The sequence below is a fragment of the Drosophila pseudoobscura genome, chromosome X, assembly GCF_009870125.1.
Source record: "Drosophila pseudoobscura strain MV-25-SWS-2005 chromosome X, UCI_Dpse_MV25, whole genome shotgun sequence".
NCBI lineage: Eukaryota > Metazoa > Arthropoda > Insecta > Diptera > Drosophilidae > Drosophila > Drosophila pseudoobscura.
The window spans coordinates 51,558,043-51,578,650 of record NC_046683.1 but is presented as its reverse complement, the minus strand read 5'-3'; the positions used below and the strand labels follow the sequence as shown (position 1 = coordinate 51,578,650).

At 44.9% G+C, this 20,608-nt stretch overlaps 2 protein-coding genes across 43 annotated transcripts in view; one reads left to right on the top strand and one right to left on the bottom strand.

Moving 5' to 3' along the window:
• The window catches only part of Rbfox1 (RNA-binding Fox protein 1), a 126,779-nt gene that overhangs the window by 32,130 nt on the left and 74,041 nt on the right, over nucleotides 1-20,608 (bottom strand). The window lies entirely within an intron of this gene.
• Nucleotides 6,932-7,775, top strand: LOC4813117 (uncharacterized). The gene is made up of 2 exons (XM_001353741.4): nucleotides 6,932-7,195; nucleotides 7,260-7,775. The coding sequence occupies exons 1-2, from the start codon at nucleotides 7,079-7,081 to the stop codon at nucleotides 7,569-7,571; spliced, it is 429 nt and encodes a 142-aa protein (XP_001353777.3). The 5' UTR covers nucleotides 6,932-7,078; the 3' UTR covers nucleotides 7,572-7,775.

Genomic DNA, 20,608 nt, shown 5'->3' with positions numbered 1-20,608 from the left:
ATGGCATATAGTGCATCTAGGACGTGGGTCGGGGGTCAGTCCTTGGCCAAATTAGGACCGAGAGAGGGAGAGAGGGGGAGTCTGTGTGTGTGTGCGCTGCCGCCTGTCAGTTTTCTGTTTTTGCCAACAGGAAATTATAGCGAAAGCGTGTTGAAGTGTAAAAGGATGTTCCCCCAAATAGAAATGCAGGTGTGTGTGGCAGAAAGAGGGCCACGAGGAGGAGGAGGAGCAGGAGGAGGAAACTGACATGTAATATGACTACAGAAAATTGCTTTGGCTCTGGCTCTGGCCATGGCTATGACTATGGCTATGGCTCTGGCACTCTGCTCTGGCACTGATGATGGTGATGCGGATGTTGATGCTGAAATTGCAGCATGCGGGTGTCAGATACAAGCTACAAGATACAAATACCTGTGTGCACACCATCTATTTCGACTTTCATCTGTGTGTATCCTGTGTATCTGTATATCTCTATAGCTGTGTGCGTCTCTATCTGTGTTCCTTTTTGCAAATCAACAGAACGGAAATTTATTTCAAAATACACGCACACCGAAATGCAATGTTTGCTCTTCTAACGCTCCCCTGCACCGACACCGATACCGACACTGGCACATCCTTCTAATAAGACAAATACAAATACAAATACGCCATTTGATGGCTTTTCCGCAGGGAAAAAGAGAGCTAATGAATAGCGCATCGCATACGACGTATACGTAATAAGTCCATGCTCAGACCTTAATTAGAGCGGATTTACCACCGTTTTCCCCAGCCAAGAAGCAACAGTTTCTAATTTCCATATTCATCTTGCCTGTCGCTTCAGATTGGGACTCCATTGGGGAAAATCACAGACAATTACAATAGATAGACTTCTGTGTTGATCACTGATTACATTTTGCAGACACATTTATGTACATTTTATGTTTATTTATTAAACATAAATAAAACACTTGCAATGGAGTTGCAGTTCCTGGCTTAGGTAACCTCAATGCCCACTCATTCCCCTTCAGATAGTCTCTAAACGCTCCACTCCTTTTTCTCGAACCAAAGAGAGGGGAAAAAAGGTCACAATTTTAAGGATTATCTGACCCGAAAACCCACCACAAAAAGTTCAACCAATATTCCTGCACCTTTAAAGGTTATTCAACGCCGGTAAAACTATTCCACCGTTTTATGAATGAAATTACAGTGCAAGGGGGGCGGCCGGGTGGCCGGGCAATAACTGCGAGGCACTGACCAGGCCAACAACAACAACAGTGTGAAAGCCGTGGAAACAGCAGTGGAAAACTGCCACTGCAAAACGGTAAACCCAAAAACGTCAAATGCAGGTGCCTACAGCAGCAATATCCACAACAACAGCAGCAGCAAAACGTTTTACAACGAGAAATGGCTAAAAAGAGAGGGACAGGGAGAGCGGGAGCGAGAGAGGGAGCGAAGAATAGTTGGCCCTAGGCTCTGTAGCTCTGTAGCCATAAACTGGTTGTTGGTTCGGTAGCGGGACGGACAGGAAACGCTTCACTTCGTTTCGTTTCGTTTCGGTTTGGTTTGGTTTGGGCCTGGTTTTGGGCCTGGGTTCACAGGCTGCGCATCTGCACAACAACAACAAAAGGAGAAAAAAATAACAGCCAACCGAAAGCGAAACTTCTACGTCGAAGACCCAGCATTTAAATGCGGTTTCAGTTACTCTTCGTGCGAGGCAGACCACTTTTTTCATATGAAAAACGGTACAGCGGAAGGCCCAAACTTTTCCTAACTGGAACTGCAGATACTCTAGCAGCACTCTCCCCGTCGGAAACGTGCACCAAAACCCGGATTAACCCTCTGTTAGAGGCATATACTTGCTAGTACCCTGTGAAAGGGTATTTAAGTGATGTATCCCAGCACTTTAGTGTGTCACTGGGTCTGTGCGATGCCCACATTGCAGTTTCTATAGTTGTTAATGGCTGAAGCTGACGCTGAAGCTGAAGCTGAATCTCAAGCCGAACCTTAAGCTGAAGATGCACTTTGATGACGATGATGGCGATGCTGATGCTGATGGTGATGATGATGATGATGATGATGATGATATCGAGGAGTAGAGGAGGACTGTTGCTGGCGACTGGTTTGCCATTTAAGTGGAATTTATGCTGCCATACCCACAGAGCATCGAGGCTCCAGAGCTTTCGGCTGGGGTCTGTGTCTGTCATCAATTGCCTGGCGGCGCTGCCAAATGATGCATGCCCCACAACCGAAGGGGCACCTACACATAGTTCCTATCCAATTGCCTCTCCCCCTTTATTTTTTTGTGTCTTTTGAGGAGGAGGCCATCGGTGGTACCTTAATGCCAATGGAAACGTGAGAATTTCATCGTCATTGAAGATGCACTTTGGGTTTTCCTTTTCTTTTTTTTTTTTCTTTTTGCCGATTTTTATCGCACACCATTTCGTTTTTCCCACTGCCTTTTGCTTTTGGGTTTTTCCTTTTCTTACTTTTTGTCGCATTTAGCTGGAGAGCCAATGAAAAACTACGTGAAAAGCTAACAAAACGTGAGCGGAAAATTAAATAATTGAAAATCCACTGCGGCTGCTGCCGCTGCCGCTGCCGCCGATGCTCCCGCGTGAAAGGTGTACGGGAAAGGTCGTTCTGGGTGAGGCGGCGATAGATAAATGCATTGTGATTATTCACTGGCTTAGCAAATGAAACCGAAATTGGCCATTGACCACCAGCAGCATCTCCCATAGAGAGCTATGGCCAGCAACTAAATCACCAACAACAGTCGAAGTCGAGGCAGTCGAAACGGTGGAAACAGCACAAAAATCAATACAAATAAATGAAGACAAATATCCAAAGCACACAAATGTTGAGCGAAAACAAAAAGAAAAGAATAAATAAAGAAGAGTACAGAGAAGAGAAGTACAGAGAAGAATGGATGCCCTTGCAGACATCTACATATCCATACATTTCCTATGAAAAATACATACATCACATAAAACAAAGGGTATCTGTAGTCGTTGGCCTAAGAAGCGCAGATCAAAATAAAGACAAAAATCTACGCAGCAAAGCAGAGAGTCCCGGTTTCAAAGGGCTAGCAGAGGGTCCCACAAGGTTCTCGTGCTCGTGCTCGTGCTCGTGCTCTCTCTCTCTCTCCTGCGAAAGCACTGCTGAGAACGCTTTGACGCTTCGCACTGCTGAGAGGCCAGCTTTGGCGCGAGAGATAAGAACGAAGACAGAGCGCGCTTTGCGCAATTTTGAGCAATTGCTCGCAGATGAAATGAACCTGATCGGACATGTTTGCCAGAGAGATAAAGAGCATGCAATATGCATACATATGTGTAGATGCACGCAGATGAATCGCAGCAGCTCGGAACTGAAAGCCGAGTGTGGCTGGACTTATGGTTGTTGTTGTTGCTGAGAGAGAGCGGTTTCAAGAGCAGCTATTGTGCGTGAGAGGAGCTAAGCTCTCCAAGATCCAGGGAAAACAAAAAAGGAGGCATACACACATATGTATGTATGTATGTGGGTAAATATGGATAAATGAATGAAAATATGTAAGAAATTTGATTATACCAAAGAACCGCTGCAGAACACACATGAAATTGAATATTCCGCTCATCCGAAAGTGTTGATTGGTTATATAGAACAAAGAATGGACGCCCATTGTCAGGCGCCCAGCTTCAGTCAGATGAAACTGAGACCCCACCAGAACCGTTTTACGGCTTGCTTATCGGCACAGAGTGCAAAAAAAAAAAAAAAAAGTGATATGATCCGAGGCAAAGTTCTTCTCAAAATCATAATACCTCACGTCTCTGTGCAAAAAGTGACAGAAATCTTCACGTTCCGTTCCTGTCAATAAAACAAGGCAAAATGTGACTCAAAGAAAAAGAAGCAAAATACAACAACAAACAAATAAAAAATAAAAAAACTCGTGCAAATAAGAAATAAATTTGTATTTAAGAGCAAATGTTTGGCTATGCAAACGGCGTGCCACCCGAGCGGCGGACAGGCAGGCAGAGACTTGAATTATGGCAGCAGCCAAAAGATGCGTTGACAAGACCAAAGAAAATACAAAGAAAAAACGCCAGAAATAAAATGAAATCAAAAGAGTAAAAGAGTGGGGGGGACGGTGGTGAAGGGGGGGCTGTAAAAAACCAAAGAAATTAAAGGCCCTGTCAATTGGCGCAACATCAAAAAACGCTCAGACGGACGACGACGGGGACAAGCTCTGCTTTTATTTATATTTTTTGTGTATTTGTTTCAATGAGGCTTCTGTTCATGGGCTAACAAGCAGCACGAAAGCGTGTCCAAGAGATATGCTGGATGGCCCGAAAGGGCCAACGAAAGTGAATCTCATTTCAAATGATGCGGAACAGAGGCGACCGGTGAGGGGGGCGAAAGAAAAACTAGCGATCCACCTTCACCGCCAACGCCACCTCCATAGCCATATCCATCTCCGCCTTTTTCGAGTTTAAAAATAATCATCGTGCTCCTTGTTTGATGTACGATGTACGATGTACGATTTAAGGCATGCAGTTTTCTAGTTTTGCAAAGTTTTTCCTTTTAATTGGACAAGAGATTATCGAGCGAGCAGCTGCAATACCATTTATATGGGGGGCGCCCAGTGCAATCAAAGACATCGATTACGGAATGATGAAGTACAAAAACCTTAAATCACCAAATTGCCCCAAACGATTTTGGCACTGCCACTGCCACTACCACCGTGCCACAGTGCCACCGTGCCACCGTGCACGGAACGCAATCAAGCCAAAAATATCACATTACAGTCAATCCAGTGAGGAATACAGAGAAAAGGTTGAGTGGCATAGAAAGAGAGAGAGAGAGAGAGAGAAAGAGAGAAAGAACAAGAAGTAATCGTTCCACGAGGAGGAGTTCACTTGAAAGAAAAACTAGCATCCAAAAAGGCGAGACATCAATTGTGCAGCGCTTGGAAAAGACAACAAATAAACGTTACGCGGGACTCCAGGACTTCAGGACTCCAGGACTCGGATCGGGTTGATTGCAGGAACAACAACAGCGAGAAATGGAGACTGCTGGCTGCTGCCTGCTGGCTGGCGACTGCTCTTTTGATTGATTTGTGCCCCGGACATTAAATGCAATCAAAGTAACAATATTTGTCCTGGCCACGCCCACCCAGAGTCACTCAATAAATCAAGTCAGGGGAGGCTCCAGCACCCCCACCCCCCAGCACACCTTTCCGTACCAACGGATTCGGTTATGTCGTGGCCTGAACACGCAAAGGCCTAAACCCCACGACGGGTTATTAAATTGCCTCCTCAAATCCTACACAAAATAAACAAAGAAAATCCCACCCAACAGAACGGAACAAATAAACACAAGGGCGGCGAAGGAGGAGGAGGGGAGGAGGCCGTACGGGGGTAGCCCTGGCGGAACGGAAGGAACTAACGGCTAAAAAACAAAAGCTCACTTCCTGTCGTTCCTCCATCGAGGAGCTTTATGAAATATAAATGAAAGAAAGAAGAAAAAAAAATAACCAAATCCAAAATTACACGCAATTTATGGATGTGGCAGGTGTGGGAAGTGGGCGTGGCAATGGCCATTAATGTTCGGCTTTAAAGAGCACGCGACAAAAACAGGTCTACGGGGGGGGGGCTCTACGGGGGGTGGACTGTGACAGGTGTGGGGTGGGGTGCGGGGCGGAACCTGGCAGCAATTACCGTTAAGCGGATTGTAGTTTACACTCTCCTATGGGGGCACACACACATAGGAACACTACTCCGTAATCTAGAACTAAATGCGCGCATTCCTACGTTACATTTCCCCCAACCCCAATCCCACCCCCGCCTGCATCTACCCCTCTGCCGTGGCACCTCCTACTTGTCGATGGGGTATACTGGTTTGCTGGAGCACTTTGTTTCGCATCCTAAAGGGTGCACTTATTCGACTATCGGACCGCCTTTGATTGTGATTTCTGAGACCCAAAGAGACCCAAAGAGAGAGCGCTCGAATGGCACTCCTTGAGTGATTCCATCTTTGGATTTTGTTTAAATTTCAATCGCAATTGGTTTATATTTCCAGTCAAAACTTCTGGGGAAACTATTTCTTTGGTAGTAAATAAAATAGCGGATATCCCTTAGTCGGAATTTGCACTCCTTTGTTCTTAGTTTCTAATTTTCATTCCGTTATTGTTATGGGCTCTCTACCAACCGCTCTTTCCACCTCTTTCGGAGGATTTTCACACTTGTAAATCAATTAATTTTACAGCTTTCCTGTTGTTGTGGCCACTCAAACCCCCCGATCCCCCCGTTCCCACCGTTCCCCCCCTATTTAGACCCCATCCAGCACCTGCTGGGCTGGTCATTTAGGCTAAGCGCCAGCTAAGCTCCAAATGCTCGACTGCTCGGCTGCCCAAGGACTGTTGTAATCCTGGGGAAGCCTCAACAATGTTAGTGAGTCCATGTGTGCGTGTGTGTGTGTGCTTGTGTGGGAACTTTTGTTGTTTCGAAAGCAAATTGTTGGCTGTAAATGTTGGCCGTTTGGGCCAACCGGCTTTTGCGATTTGCTTGAGCGGCTGCTGTCTTGGACGGACCGTTGGAAATGCTGGTGAGTGTAATTAATACCCGTAGCAGTAGCAGCAGTAGTGGCAGTAGTTGTGGCAGTACCTTTGACACCACTTGGCCCCCACAAACACTCACACGCACACACAGTAGTTTGGGGTCAATCTCTGGTAAAGAAGCGTCTGCAATGCGGTGGCTAAAGTGTAATTTGACTTAATGGAGCTCAACGTATAGGATGTCAACGTTGAACGGAATCAAGGAGTCGGGCAGGGGGCTTTGCCGAGGATTGTGGCCATTCAGAGTACAGAGGGTCCACTGTAGACTCTGTCCTTGCTGGGGTTAAGGGGTCTAAGGTCGCCCATCCCCATCCCAGGATGCCGTACAAAAATCACTGGAAATGTCCCAGAAACAAAAACAAAAATCTCACAGTCTAATTTCAAAATTGAAAGTATTCAGATTCCGTTCCGAGAATCTTTTAAAAATATCACAAAATTTCTTCCATTATTCCATTTTGTTTGTTTTAACTCAATTTTTAAGTCCATTTGTTTGCGGGTAATGAATTAAGCGCGATGCCATCGAAACTATTGAAAGTCACACCGCTGGGACCTTTGACCTTCCTCAAAGAGTACAACAATGCGATAAGCATATCCGTGGATAATATATGCAAAGTTCCAGTGCTGTTTAGGGTAAAAGCAAAGGCAATAGCCATAGAACGATCCTCGATGATAATCCATGCATCCTTCTTTGCAGCTCCAAAGCACCGTCTGGGGCAAGTTCAAAATGCATCCCCGTTGGGGCGTCCTGTCGCCCAACGAACACACCCAATGCCGCATCACCCTCGTCGGGGGGGTGGAGCTCTCGAAACGCGACCGCGATCGTGTGATACTGGTCTGCATGACGGCCCCCATTAACTCGGTGGACATGGACTTTACGTCGGCCTTCTGGCGTCGCAACATCTGCTACGATCCGATGGTGGAGAAGCACTCGATGAGCTTCCAGCAGTCGAACGATGGCAAGCAGGAGACTGTCGAGCGTCGCTCGGTCCCCACCTACTGGAGGTAGTCCTTCGGAGGAGAACAAGGAGGAGGAGAACAAAAACCCGTGCGAGTGGCCATGTCCTGGCAATTAGCCGCCCCGACTATCCCGACTGTCCTGACTCTCCTCCTCCTCCTGGCCGTAATGGCCGACACAATGACAAAGTAATTGGTGGATTGGTCTATGTTGTTGATGGGCCTTCATTAAAAACTAAGAGCGTGTCTATCTGTCTGTCTATCTGTCTGTCTAACTGCCTGCCGGCCTGCCAGCCACCTGCAGCTGGGCCTCCCTGTGGCGCCCTGTCTCTCTGTTGCACAACAGCATATCAAGTGCTGGCCCGTACAATGCTCAAGTATCCTTCTCTGGTTGCATCAAGTGGCAACTGCAGTGGCAATGGCAACAGATAAAATGGGCCCCCCACCCCATCATTGATTAATTACTGTGGATTTTTTGCGGCAATTAAACCCAACAAAAATGGTAACTGGAGACCTCAAAGCAATTAATGAAGGAAGCAAGGAAGAACTCTCCTTCTTGGAGAGAGCGAGACAGACAGACAGAGAGACAGAGACACACAGAGAGAGAGAGAGAGAGAGAGAGAGAGGGATAGCAAACGTGGCATAAATGTACCCCGGCCATGCCTCTTGTGGTGCGCAGTGGAGCAAGAGGCCAAACGCCTAAAAACTAAAATAAAGACATTTGGAAATTTTGCTAGCCATGAAAGTCGCTCGGCCAGTAAATTAGGTTCATGTCTCAACTATCGAGGGCGGGGATGTGGCAGGGTGCCTGCTTGACCCAAAACAAACACTCGAAAGATGATCATGATGATGGCGATGTGGCAGCAGGTGGAGGAGGCGTTGCCAAAAACTGGCCACTTGTTCTGCCTCAGTTGCTGTTGCTGGCCAACAGCCCTGAACAATGGAGTAAATCATAGCCAAAGCCAAAGCCAAAACCCTCTCGAGCCTCCTCCTCCTCCTCCTGCTCTCTCTCTAGTAATAATAATGAAAAGCCACACAAAATGTGGATGTGGATGGCCATTCAGAAACTGTACGCTGGAACGAAATGTATCTTTGTATCTCTGTATCTGTGCCTTGTGCAACCTGCAGTTTGTTTGTGCCCCTGAATTTACGATCCACAAAAGGTAGCAGGCCAGGAGGAGGAGGAGGAGACGTGAGACGTGACCGACCAACAAAATATTACATTTTTCCAAAATAAAAGAAAAAAAGCAAAAATTCCGCAAAAAATATATAAAAATTGTTGTAAAAATTGCAGCTCATGCGAAGCGATAAAACCAGACCCCCCAACCCCCACCCAACCTCTTCCTTGGGGGGGTCAAATCTCAGTCATAAACTATACAATGACTTTGCATTTGCTTAACCCATTGGTGACCCCTGCCCCTGGCACCCATCCTGCAGGGCAGGGCGGGGCGGGGCGGTGGAGGGTCTTTTCCCCCGTTTTCTGCATGATTTAATGCGTAATTTTCAGGAGTTTGCAAAATTTTACGTATAATTTATCATTTTTACACCAGGAAACGGGACGAGAACTTTTGCACTGGTTTTGGATTTCTTTTGGGACGACACCTGCCTCTGGCAGTGGCAGTGGCAAGCGGCAGTGCCTGTGTGGCACATCCAACCAACTCGTTGCCATAACAAATGGTTCCCATGGCCAAACATTTTGTGACCACAACTCATTGACATTTGAGATTTAGTGGCGAGGCTCCCGGCTTCCAATTCCCGGCTCCTCTCACCCCCCCCCCACTCACTCCTAGCGCGCAGCCTTAATTAAAATTTTCCTCCCAGCTCCCCCCTCCCCAGTCCATTCAAAATGTGGTCCTGGGAATAATAATAAGCTAGTGCCGGTCCTCCGCTCCATGGTTGATAAATGTTCTCCTGGCCGTTCGGTGGGGATTTTCGCACAGACTTTGAGCATGTCCAAAAATATTAAATGAAAAGTGCCTTTAGGCTTGGGCTTGGGCTTGGGCTTGGGCCTGGGATCAAAATTGATTTGCCGATGGGCAGATGGTTTTCAGGTGGCAGCCATGGCAATGGAGATACTGGAGAGGAGAGGATGAAACTCTAGAAGTTTGAGCATTAAATGTTCAAAATTTAACACAAAATTTCAATGGAAACATGGCTGCTGTTTTCAATCAAATTAAAAGTGAAAAGTTTCAATCATTTGCCATCTTCTTGCCTTTGTTTAAAAGCTCTCCCAAAATATATTGAATATATACTCAAATTTAATTAAAAAATAATTAAACTGGTTTCCAAGCCACAATATGTTTGGAATGCAATATGTCCTGTAGCTGGAGCTCCTCAATCTACAGGAGCCCTCCCCCCCTGATGCCCGACTCCAGAGCCCAAAGAACAAACTATCATCCGCCGCTTCCCCCCTTCGCCTTGAAAGCAATTAAAAATGTAATGCATATTTGGGCCTTTGATTTAAGTTCTCCCAGAGAGAAATATAGACAGATAGAGAGCTGGGCGGGGCGGGGCGGCGAGGGGCGAGGGGCGGTCACATTCTTGGATCTGAGGCTTTTTAACTTTTGTGCCCTTTGGCCTTTGGCCGTCGCCCATAAATTATGCGATGGCAAATATTTTTGGTATTTATGAGAGAATTATTTGCATTACATGCCCCTGCAGCATGCAGCATGCAGCAAGTGCAGCTCCTGCTCCTCTTTCAGTCTTCATATTAATTACACAATATTCATTTGCATACGAGAGAAGGGCTCTCTGCGCTCTGCTCTCTGCTCTCTGCGCTCTGCTCTCGGCTCCCGCTCGGGTTCATGGGTCAAGTTATCGATCGGATATGCCAAAGACTTCAATTAGTGTAAGGATGGAATTTGTGATTAATTTGTGATTGATTTGTGTGCAGGTGCACGATGCACGTTGCACGATGCCCGTTGCACGTTGCATATACAGAAGAGTACAGTTACGGCCACATCCCGTTCAATTTGTCGTCTCATCTGGCCCTTTTCCTCTTCTCCTCTGGCGGTTCTCCATTGCCTTTCGATGCCCTGCCCCATAAGTCACACACTTTGAAATGGAACACATGGCAGCAGCAGCAGCAACTGTAGAGATTTTTGCTTCGGTTTGTTTTCTCTCTCTCTTTGTCATCTTCCATTTTGCCACTGATGCTGCCACATTTGCCTCTACAATATCCTTCTTCTTGTGCTGCCTGTCTCTATTTTAAGCCCCCTCTGTGTGCTGCCTCTCTCTCTCTGTCTCTCTCTCTCTCTCTGTCCGGGGTTCGTTCGCATTATCACCCGGACGGAATACACGGAGAGCATCAGTGGATTTGCCGTAATTGTGTATGGAGTGTGGCACGTCCATCTTCCATCTTCAGGGCAGTGCCCAGTGCCCGTGCCAGAGCTCTTCTTTCTCTTTAATAAACTTTTCTTTCTCTCTCTCTGTCTCTGTCTCTGTCTTTGTCCCTTTCTCTGTTGCTGCCTCTGTAGTATCCCTCTGTTTGTTTTTCCTGCTGCTTTCCCCACTGAAGTGGCTGCCAGGCACCCCATGCTGTGTATTTTTCCTGAAACGGCTACTGTCTGAGTGTTGTCGATATGCGTATGGGTCCCATGCCCATTTCTGAGGCCAAAGGCAGCTAAAATTAGACTCCAGACGATTTTGTAGGAGCTCTACCATTCCGTCCGTCCGTCCGTCCGTCCGTTCGCTCATTAAGCGGCCATGGCAATGGCATCAAACATCACCAGAGAAGAGGGGCACAGCATTTTAATTTGCGGCATTACGGCGTAGTAAATGAATTCAGGGGGGGAAGTGGCAGGGGCAGAGTACATAAGGTATGGTACGGCATTATAAAGCGCTTAAACAACGCAAAAGATTCCCCCCAGCCCTTGCCTATCCCCCACCACCGTAAGATTCCGCCGTATAGCGCATTAAAATGGCATTTGGGGGGGTTGGGGGGTGGGGGATTGCGGTTATTAAAGTAAATGAATTGAGCTAGATTTTACTTGATTTCCCCAATAATTGTATTTTGAGTAGATATTTCGTTATTTCCTTTGTTGTTGCGGACATACCTGAAAGAAAGGCAAGAAAGAGGGAAAGAATATTATTATTAAATGTTGGAAATTGTATGGCAATTGTAATTTATGGTAATTTATGGCGATTGGAATCTCAAAAGAGTGCACAAGGTCTGTCTCTCTCTCTCTCACAGCGTAGCTTAGTTTAGTATTATTTCTCTTGTATTTCCATCAATTCAACATTTTAAATGCATATTTCTGCATTTTATTTGGAACAATTTCCATTTGTATAATCATTTCAGTTTATAAAATACGAAATACCATATTTGTGCGGGAGTTTTTTTGTTGTTGTTGTTTTCTAATTCGAATATTTGATGTTCGTATAATTATCAGAAAAGTCGATTGGCTGCCAACCAAATATTATTTAATAATATTTAGCTGAATAAATATGTATTTATTTTCAATAGAAAAAAATTTCAGCAGTTTTTAAGCTTTAAAGCGAAACGAAATAAAATAAAATAAAATATTGTCCCCACATAAATCCGCTTATTTTCACATGAATTGAGTTCAAAAAGTCGACAGCAAGCACACACACACACACACTCACAAATATACCTATGGAAATATCCCCCCCCCCCACCCCCTTCCCCCCATAAGCGGCACATCTGCATTTTTGCGCTGATTCGCTGCGTGACAAAAATGCAAAGCATAAAAATCGAAATGGAATAGAATGGAATGTATGTACATATGTACATACATACATATGTACATACTCGCACATATGTACATAAAAACAAAATCGAAATAAATACTCGTATGTGTGTGTGTGTGTATTGTGTGTGTTGTTTGTATGTGTATAAATTTCGATTAAAATGTGCGTAAATTGTTTGGAATTTCATAGCCAAAAGCGGATTCCCAGGCTTTGTCTGGGCGATAGAACGCAAATAAAAAAAATATTTATATTTGTTTGAATTTGTAAACAAATTGAGAGACCAAAGAAGCGAGAGGGGGGCCGTACAGAAAAATAGAGGAATTACAACACAAATGAAACAAAAACCGCAATAAAGGAACCACCAAGATGCGGGTGGCCGACGCGTTGATACCCTTTTCACATCAAGCGACTCCAGGGGGGCAAGAAAACACACCGATTATTGAACAATTTATTCGGTTCAGTGAAATTAAATCGAATTCATTTTGATTTAAGCGCAAAATGCATTCAAAGGAGAAATAAACAAACAAAAAGGTTATGTCAATATTAAATTACAATATTAAATAAAATTACAATTAAATATTAAATTAAATAAAAATAAAATATTTCTTTTAAATATGAAAAATATTTACTTTAAATATAAAAAGATTTCTCTTAAATATGAACAATATTTACTTTGAGTATAATAAATATTTCTTTTAAATATAAATATATTTCTTTTAAACATAAAAATATTCCGTTTAAACATGAAAAATAATTCTTTTAAATACAAAAATATTTCTTTTAAATATGAAAAATATTTCCTTTAAATATAAAAATATTTCTCTTAAATATGAACAATATTTCCTTTGGGTATAATAAATATTTCTTTTAAATATAAAAATATTTCTTTAAAATATGATAAATATTCCTTTTATACATGAAAAATATTTCTTTTAAATTCGAAATATACGGAAATCCAATCGAAAAACTTCCTTATGATTTCCACTCTCTCTTTTCTCCGGCCGTACTGAGCTGAAAATCATCATGGCCCCGGTGTGGGGGGGCCAGGGTATGAAGGCATGAAACCGACAAGCAGATGAGTATAACATTTCCGCTTTGCAGGGGTACACTATCTCTTTGTCTCTCTGCACTCCTCCTGCTCTTTTCGCTCTTTGGCTCTCTCTCTCGCTCTCCCCCTCTCTGTCTCGCGCGCGCGAGTACCACAAAGAGGAGGAGAGGGGGAGAGGGGGAGAGTGGGAGAGTGGGCTAGTGGGAGGGTGTGAGGGGGCTCTACTTCTCAGCATCACTCGCCGTGTCTGGGCCCGTTTAATCAGTTTAAATTGACACTGGGGGTCAAATTCATTAAGATAGAAATTCCTTTTTGTTTTTGCTTCGCTGCCGCCTGGCCTGGGCGTTGCCGCCGCCTCTTCTTTGCAATGACAACAAGGCACAAGGCGGCGGCACAAGACGACGACGACGATGGAATTTCAAAATCATAAATTTCGAACAAAAATACTCAAATGGGCAGCCACTGCAGGCATTTTCCATTAGCCAGTGGATGGCACGGGGGGTGGGGGGGCACTTCGAATGCTCGAATTTCCCATCTGCGCGCAGCACTTGTAACCAAGGGAAAATGTAAAGGAAAATTTCTGTGCCTTTGCCATTGCCTTTGCCTACCTATCCCAAGCAATTATTGCTTTACCCGGAATACGAGAATTGTATCTCAAAGCGTTGCGATAGCAAACACTCAAGTGATGGGCATGTAAAAATTAGATACAAGGCAAAATGTTTATAGATAACCTTAAAAAAAAAATACCAGCAAAAATAATGACAGGGCGGCGCCCGCGGCAACCGTGGAGGAGGTGTAGGAGGAGGTATAGGAGGAGGAGCTGCTGCTGGTGCTGGTGCAGGATATGCGTGACTGGCATTGGAATTAAGCAAAAATATTTTAGCGCTCAGTGTCAAACGAGGCGAGAGACAGCATGACAGGCGGGGGCAGAGAGAGAGAGAGAGAGACAGAGAGAGAGATATGTATGGGGGAGTGAGAAGTGGCAGCTACTGTCGACGTGGCAACCTATGAAGATAGGCAGAGGCGGCGGCGGCGGCGGAGGAGTCATCCCAAAAAAAAAAAAAGAAAGAAAAACCTAAATACAAAAACATAAATAAATGTAATGGCTTTTGCAACAACAACAAGCAGCCATTAAAGATGGCCCCAAAATAAAGCTAGACCCGTGGCATACCCTCTACACTCGAAGAGGGATCTCTACTAGATCTTTCTATATCTATATTTCGTATTCCTGCTCTCTTATTGCTTTTCCATGGTTGCCCCGAGCATGGCCTTGTGCCCTACAGGGTATTACTTTCCATCACCAGGACAGCCCAGCCACCAATTTATTTTTGGCCTTAGCCCCAGGCTCAAGGCCCCCCTCCGTTGTGGGAGGTGGGCGGTGGGCGTGGCCACAGAGCTATGCATTACTTTGATTTCCAGAAAGCGTTAACTTAACAAAGATCTACGACGACGACTTGGCACACATGTGTGGGTGGGGGTGGGGGTGTGTGCGTGGGCGTTGATTAAGTGCCCATGTGTGCGTAAGTACAAATGTACACATAAGTGGGCACTGGGCTGGGTGGCCGGGGTGGGCTTGCCGCTCTCCAGAAGACCCACACACTGGGGTTATTTCAATAAATTCGTCATAATTGCATTTAAAATTCCATATCGCAGGACCCGCACATCACGACACAGCCAGCCTACCCCACCCCGTGATCCCTACTCCGTTCCGTCCGATCAAATTGTGAATTGCTTAAATTGCCCTTTATTAGTTTTTTCACACACACTAAACAGGGGTTGGAATTACTACCAACAAAACAGCAGCAACAACAGCAACAACAGCAACAATATGCCCCAAAGCAAGGAGGAAGAATTAATGTGTTCCATGGTTGTAAATACAACAGCAAAAACACAGCAACAACAAATTGGTCTCCGGCCATCGGATTCGGAATCGGATTCGTCGGGGGTTTGCGTGTTTGGTCCGCATTAAAGGTACCGGCACAGCTCCTTGGCCAGGAGCAAAAGGGAGCAAAAGGGACACACAGCCATCCATAGACCCTGGGCACTTTTAGTTTTTATTTAGTGAACTAAAGCACAGAAAAGCCAGCAACCAGCAAGCAGAAAGAACTTTTCGTAGCAAGTCGCAGCCAGGAATACACTTTGGAAGGACTTTCTTCACCTCAGTTTGCGGCCCACTGGGCTTCGTCCTGGTCCCAGAATCCAGCAACAATGTGCTCAGTCTTTGACGAGGCCCAGAGCTCGATCGACGCTCTTTTGGGACAACGAGAGGACACAGAGATCATGCTTATCGGCGAGAGAAACACAAGCAGCTCTCCCTCTCTCTCTCTCTCTCTGACGAATACCCTGTCGTTCGGCGAGCCGAGTGGAAGCGAAAGGGAGAAAGAGATACGCACAAACACTTTCGGGTAACGAGTGCATCAACGAGAGCCTCAAAATACACTCGTTGCGTGTTCCGATTGCCTGCAAAAAGGGATAACTCTGATCTTCAGTACATTTTCCACTGAAAGACTATGGTAATCACATCTTTCTTTCATCAGAATGCTGTATTAAAACCATCTCGCTTGGGTTTCCTTAGGCAGAGCCGATAAGGTGGTTACCTCTTCGACTCGCCAGGGTTACCCTCTCCTCCATAAAGGGCATCGCAAAGCAACAAAGATATACGAAAATCGCATTCCCATTCCCATTATTTTTTGTTGTTTTTTTTTTTGTTTCTACTTCAATTTCTTATTTTGTTTTGCTCTCTCTGTCTCTCATTCGACCAGTGCCTTTCTCCATCTCCTTTTCACTCGCTTAATATTACCCTCATTATTATTTCGCTTTCGTTTCACACACACACACACACGCACACACACGTATGCAATTAAGTGGCCCTGGCCTAGGTGGATCGGATACAAGAATCCTGCTCCTGGCTCCTGGCTCCCTCCTTCTATACTGGGGAGCCGCCACCTCGTCAAATCGTTATTGATTGTGTTGTGTAGTGGAGCTGCTGCTGGTGCTTCTGCTGTGATGGTGGTTTCGGCTGTGTGGTTGGGCGCTCTCCTCCCGGAGACTGGAAATTAAGTGCCCTGTTTTGGGCTATCATTAAAGCCCGTATCCTGCGGGCGCGCCTCATAAATATCGCCAAAGCATATTGATGGTTATCTGGCACGCAACGAGCCTCTGCCTCTGCCACCTCTACTCCTCTCCTCTAATCGACTCTCGACCCCGGGCCGAGAGCACTCCACCTCGAAGGCAACAAACTCTGCAAATTTTTCTTTATTTTTTGTTATTTTTTTTTGCCTCGTCTAAAGATAATTTGATAAGTGTTTGGTCTGCCCCGCAGGATGTGTGCGAAGAGGCGCTACTGTATCTCTCTCTCTCTCTCTGGAAGCTCTCTGAAACTGAGAGATTGAAATCAGCGCCTGGGAAATTTCCCTCATAAATGTGGAAAATCCTTCTATGTGTGGTGCTGATGACATAACAAGGAAGGAAGGAAGGTGTTGGTGCCACCCCAGTATCCCCACCGTATGGGGAAAATCGTTTATATAGTGCCAAAAGCTCTCGGTTGTCATTTGCATGCAAACGGGGGGGGGCTTGAAAACAAATGTCAAAATCATAGAATCCATAAAGAGAATGGGGGGGGGGAGTGGGTGGTGGGTGGTGGGGGGGAGTCACATGTGTTTGGCATTTGCTGTTTGCGTTTATTGAATACGCAAAACATGAAAATCACACACCACACAGGAAGGGGGGAAAGGGGGAGGGAAAGGGGGGAATGGAAGGAAGCACAGACCCAAAAACAGAATCACAATCGAAGAGAATCCGTAGAATTCGTAGAGAGACAAAGGCAGAAGGAAAAAGGCATAATTAACATGCAAAACATACACCGATTATTGGAATTTATGTGTAAGGCGGTAAATAGGAGAATGGTCAGAGAGACAGAGAGAGAGGGGGGGAGAGAGAGAGAGAGGGAGAGGGAGTTGCTCCCAGGTGTAATGGGAATGTGCGAGAGAGTGGAGGACAAGCGAACAAACCCGAATACTAATTCAGAGACACACTCACACTCACGTTGATGAAGCACACACACGGCACTCTGCCCCCCACCCCCCTCTGTAAGGCCAAGGACAACGATCGATAGCCCAGAAGGGGGGCACTTTTTGCCAGGGAATAGCCCTCTTTCTCTCTTCTTTTTTTCTCCAAGGACTTGCCTGGTCTCTCTTCTGCTTGGAGCCCACAATTTGGGCTTGTTTTTAGGGGCTGATGGGTAAATGAGTAACCGATAAACAGAACAATGTTCTATCCAATTGAAACCTAGAGGATGGAGTCTCCTTGCTCTGCTTTTGGCAGGGTACAGGGTACACCACAGGCCTGCACACACACCAAGCAAAAAACCGAAAAAAAAGAAAGGCGAAAGTGCATTGTGCCCAAAAAGATTGGAGAGAAGGAGGAGGCTTATGGGGGGGTTCTGTGGCCTGCAGAGGGACAGAGAGAGAGAGAGAGAGAGAGAGAGAGAGAGAGAGGGGCACGCTGCCGAACAGGAGCGTTTGAGAGTCGGCCAAAAAAGGGGGGCACGTGTAGAGGTACTCGAATGCAAGAGAGGGGGGAGAGGGGGTGGAGAGAGTAACGCAGAAAAAGCCAATTTAACGCTTGAATACAGTTTTCAATTTAAAGTTTTTCGCTCTTTATTTTCCCGTTTACTTTTTTCCCCACTTCCCTTTCCCCTCCCTTCGTTCCCTCCTTTCTTTTTTTTTCGGTGTGTGCTTCTTTCTTGCCGGGTCTTTGGCGGGGGAGGGGGGCGGGGGGCTGCAGCTGGGCTCTGTCTGCATTCAATACGCGGAATATACTCCTCTCTTTTCATCAGCATCCCAATGTGTATCCCTTTTTATGCTAAGGCAACTTGTTACTCTCATGGAAACGCACAATGTGTTGATGGAAGGCACCCGGCAGAAGGCAGAGGGCAGAGGGCATAAGGCTGCCGGGGGAGCCATCAAGCCATCAAGCCGCAAAAAAGAAAAGCACGGAAAGGAAGGAAAGGAAAGAAAGGAGCGCTGCTCGCCTTGAAAATATGTGTATAGCCGAAGCGCATAAAAGTTTACTTTGATTAAAGTTCGATCTAAAGTCACAATATCCCACCCACACCCACGCACCCACGCACCCACACACTCAAGCATCCACGGAGAGGGAGAGAGAGAGAGAGATATAAATACTTTTTTGCCCCACCAGGAAGCTATCAAGGAAAAAGGAGCCCGACATCTGAAAGGAGCGAGGAGGAGGGCAGGCAAGGGAGCACGGGGGGAGGGCAGGGGGGCGGGCAGAGCCAAAAGGCAAGTCAATGTAAGTGAAGCTATAAGTGAGCCAAAGCTGATTGAAATGATTGAGGCGAAATGGCGCGATATCGAATGCAGGATTTCAGCAAGGATACAGGCTAAAGGATGGCTTGGCGGCAAAGCCCTTCGGGTTAGAGTGAAAGTCCGCTTAGAGGGCAGAACGAGAAGGCTCACTTAGAGAGTGACGGGAAAGTTCACTTAGCGCCGCGCCGCGCCGCGCCACGAAGAAAGTTCTCAACGCTCAGGGTGGAGGCACGAGCAGAGGCAGAGGCAGAGGCAGAGCCAGAGGCAGGAGCCAAAGGCAGGAGCAGAGCCAGAAGCAGAAGCAGAGCCAGTAGCAGAGGCAGAACCAGAGCCAGGAGGAGAAGCAGAGCCAGAGCCAGAGCAAGAGCCAGAGGCAAAGCTAGAAGCAGGAGCAGAAGGCGAGCCAGAGCCAGAGGCAGAGCCAGCGGCAGAGCCAGAGGCAGAGCCTGAAGCAGAGGAAGAGCCAGAAGCAGAGCCTCTCAAGATTGTGGCTAAAGTACGCAATGATGTTATGTGTCAACAAACGCCGGGACCGGACAAGACAGGACTGGACCGGACAGGACACGACCGGACACGACCGGACAGGACAGCACAGGATGCTGCGTTGTTTATGCTGCCGTCGATGGGAAACAGCAGCACAAGAACCGATCGATCGATAGATAGATCCCAAAGATTAACTCGGGAAAACATGCCCCAAGACAAACAGAAAACAACAAAATCGTGAGCAAAGAAAATGAAAGCAAATGGAAATTCCCATGTAAATTTCAGTCATGTTCCAAGGCCGCAATTTATCATAATCGAAACACACGCATTTTCGGGCTGTGGCATCCAAAGTTTTCGAGATATGAGACTCATCTGTGGGCCCATCAACTAAATGGGTATTATCAATCTAACCAGCAAAACTCAACACGATCCGATAATGAGAAATGTTTAGACACCCGCCCCAAGGGGTTGCCCAACCGCACCCTTACACTCAGAGAAAAATAACCAAAAATAATTCATTTTTAAAATAAAAATATAGTTTAATTAATTAGAAATTTGATTTAAACCCAAATATTGTATAACAAAAATAAAATATATTTAATTTGTATGAAATATATTTAATTCAAGTTTGATTTTAATTTAAAAATTAAATATTTGTAGATTTGTAAATATTTAATTTGTATGAAATATATTTAATTTAAGTTTAATTTTAATTTAAAAATTAAATATTTGTAGATTTGTAAATATTTATTTTTGTATGAAATATATTTAATTTAAGTTTGAAAACATTTAATTTTAAAAATAAAATAAATTTTAATTTAAAAATTCAATATTTGTAGATCAAATATTTTCATTTTAACGGCAAAATTTGTATATTAGTTTTCATTTAAACCCAAATATTGTATAAAACACTTTCAAATAAATCAAAAATTAAATTTGCATGAAATATATTGAATTAAAGAATAAAAATATTTAATTTAAAAATAAAATATATTTGCATATGAATGAGAAAATGCAAATGAAAATACTGTCTTTTTCCACACAATTTTCACACTCGCTGCAAAAATATATTCGAGTCTCAGGGCTGCCCTTTTTTTCTCCGGGTGTATATCTATTATTAATCCGATTATAAATAACTTGTACTTATCACTGAATCAATCATTTTTTTTATTAATTTCTGAAGAGAAGGAGACAGAAGGGAGACGTACCTACAAAATGTAAAACGAAGACAAATTATGATAAATGCTTCGATTTAATCATCTATCAAAACATACATATTGTATAGCAATGTATCTGTGTGCCCATGTATCTGGGCATCTGTGTATCTGTGTATCTATGTATCTATAATGCTTAATCAATTGGTGTTCATAATATTTTGGCATTACCGGGCAGTTTTTGTTGTGTTGTTTTGCTGCTTTGAACCCTCACTTTTCAACAATAGAATCATTCGCGGCTCGAAACTCGTTAGGAGGCCTGAAAAACAGCCTCTCGAAAGCTCTTTGTTGGCTCTTCCGAAACATA

Coding starts and splice junctions, on each gene's coding strand:
- LOC4813117 (XM_001353741.4), top strand. CDS start 7,079: ATGCCATCGAAACTATTGAAAGTCACACCGCTGGGACCTTTGACCTTC. Junction 7,196..7,259: donor AAGTTCCAGTGCTGTTTAGG/GTAAAAGCAAAG, acceptor CCTTCTTTGCAG/CTCCAAAGCACCGTCTGGGG.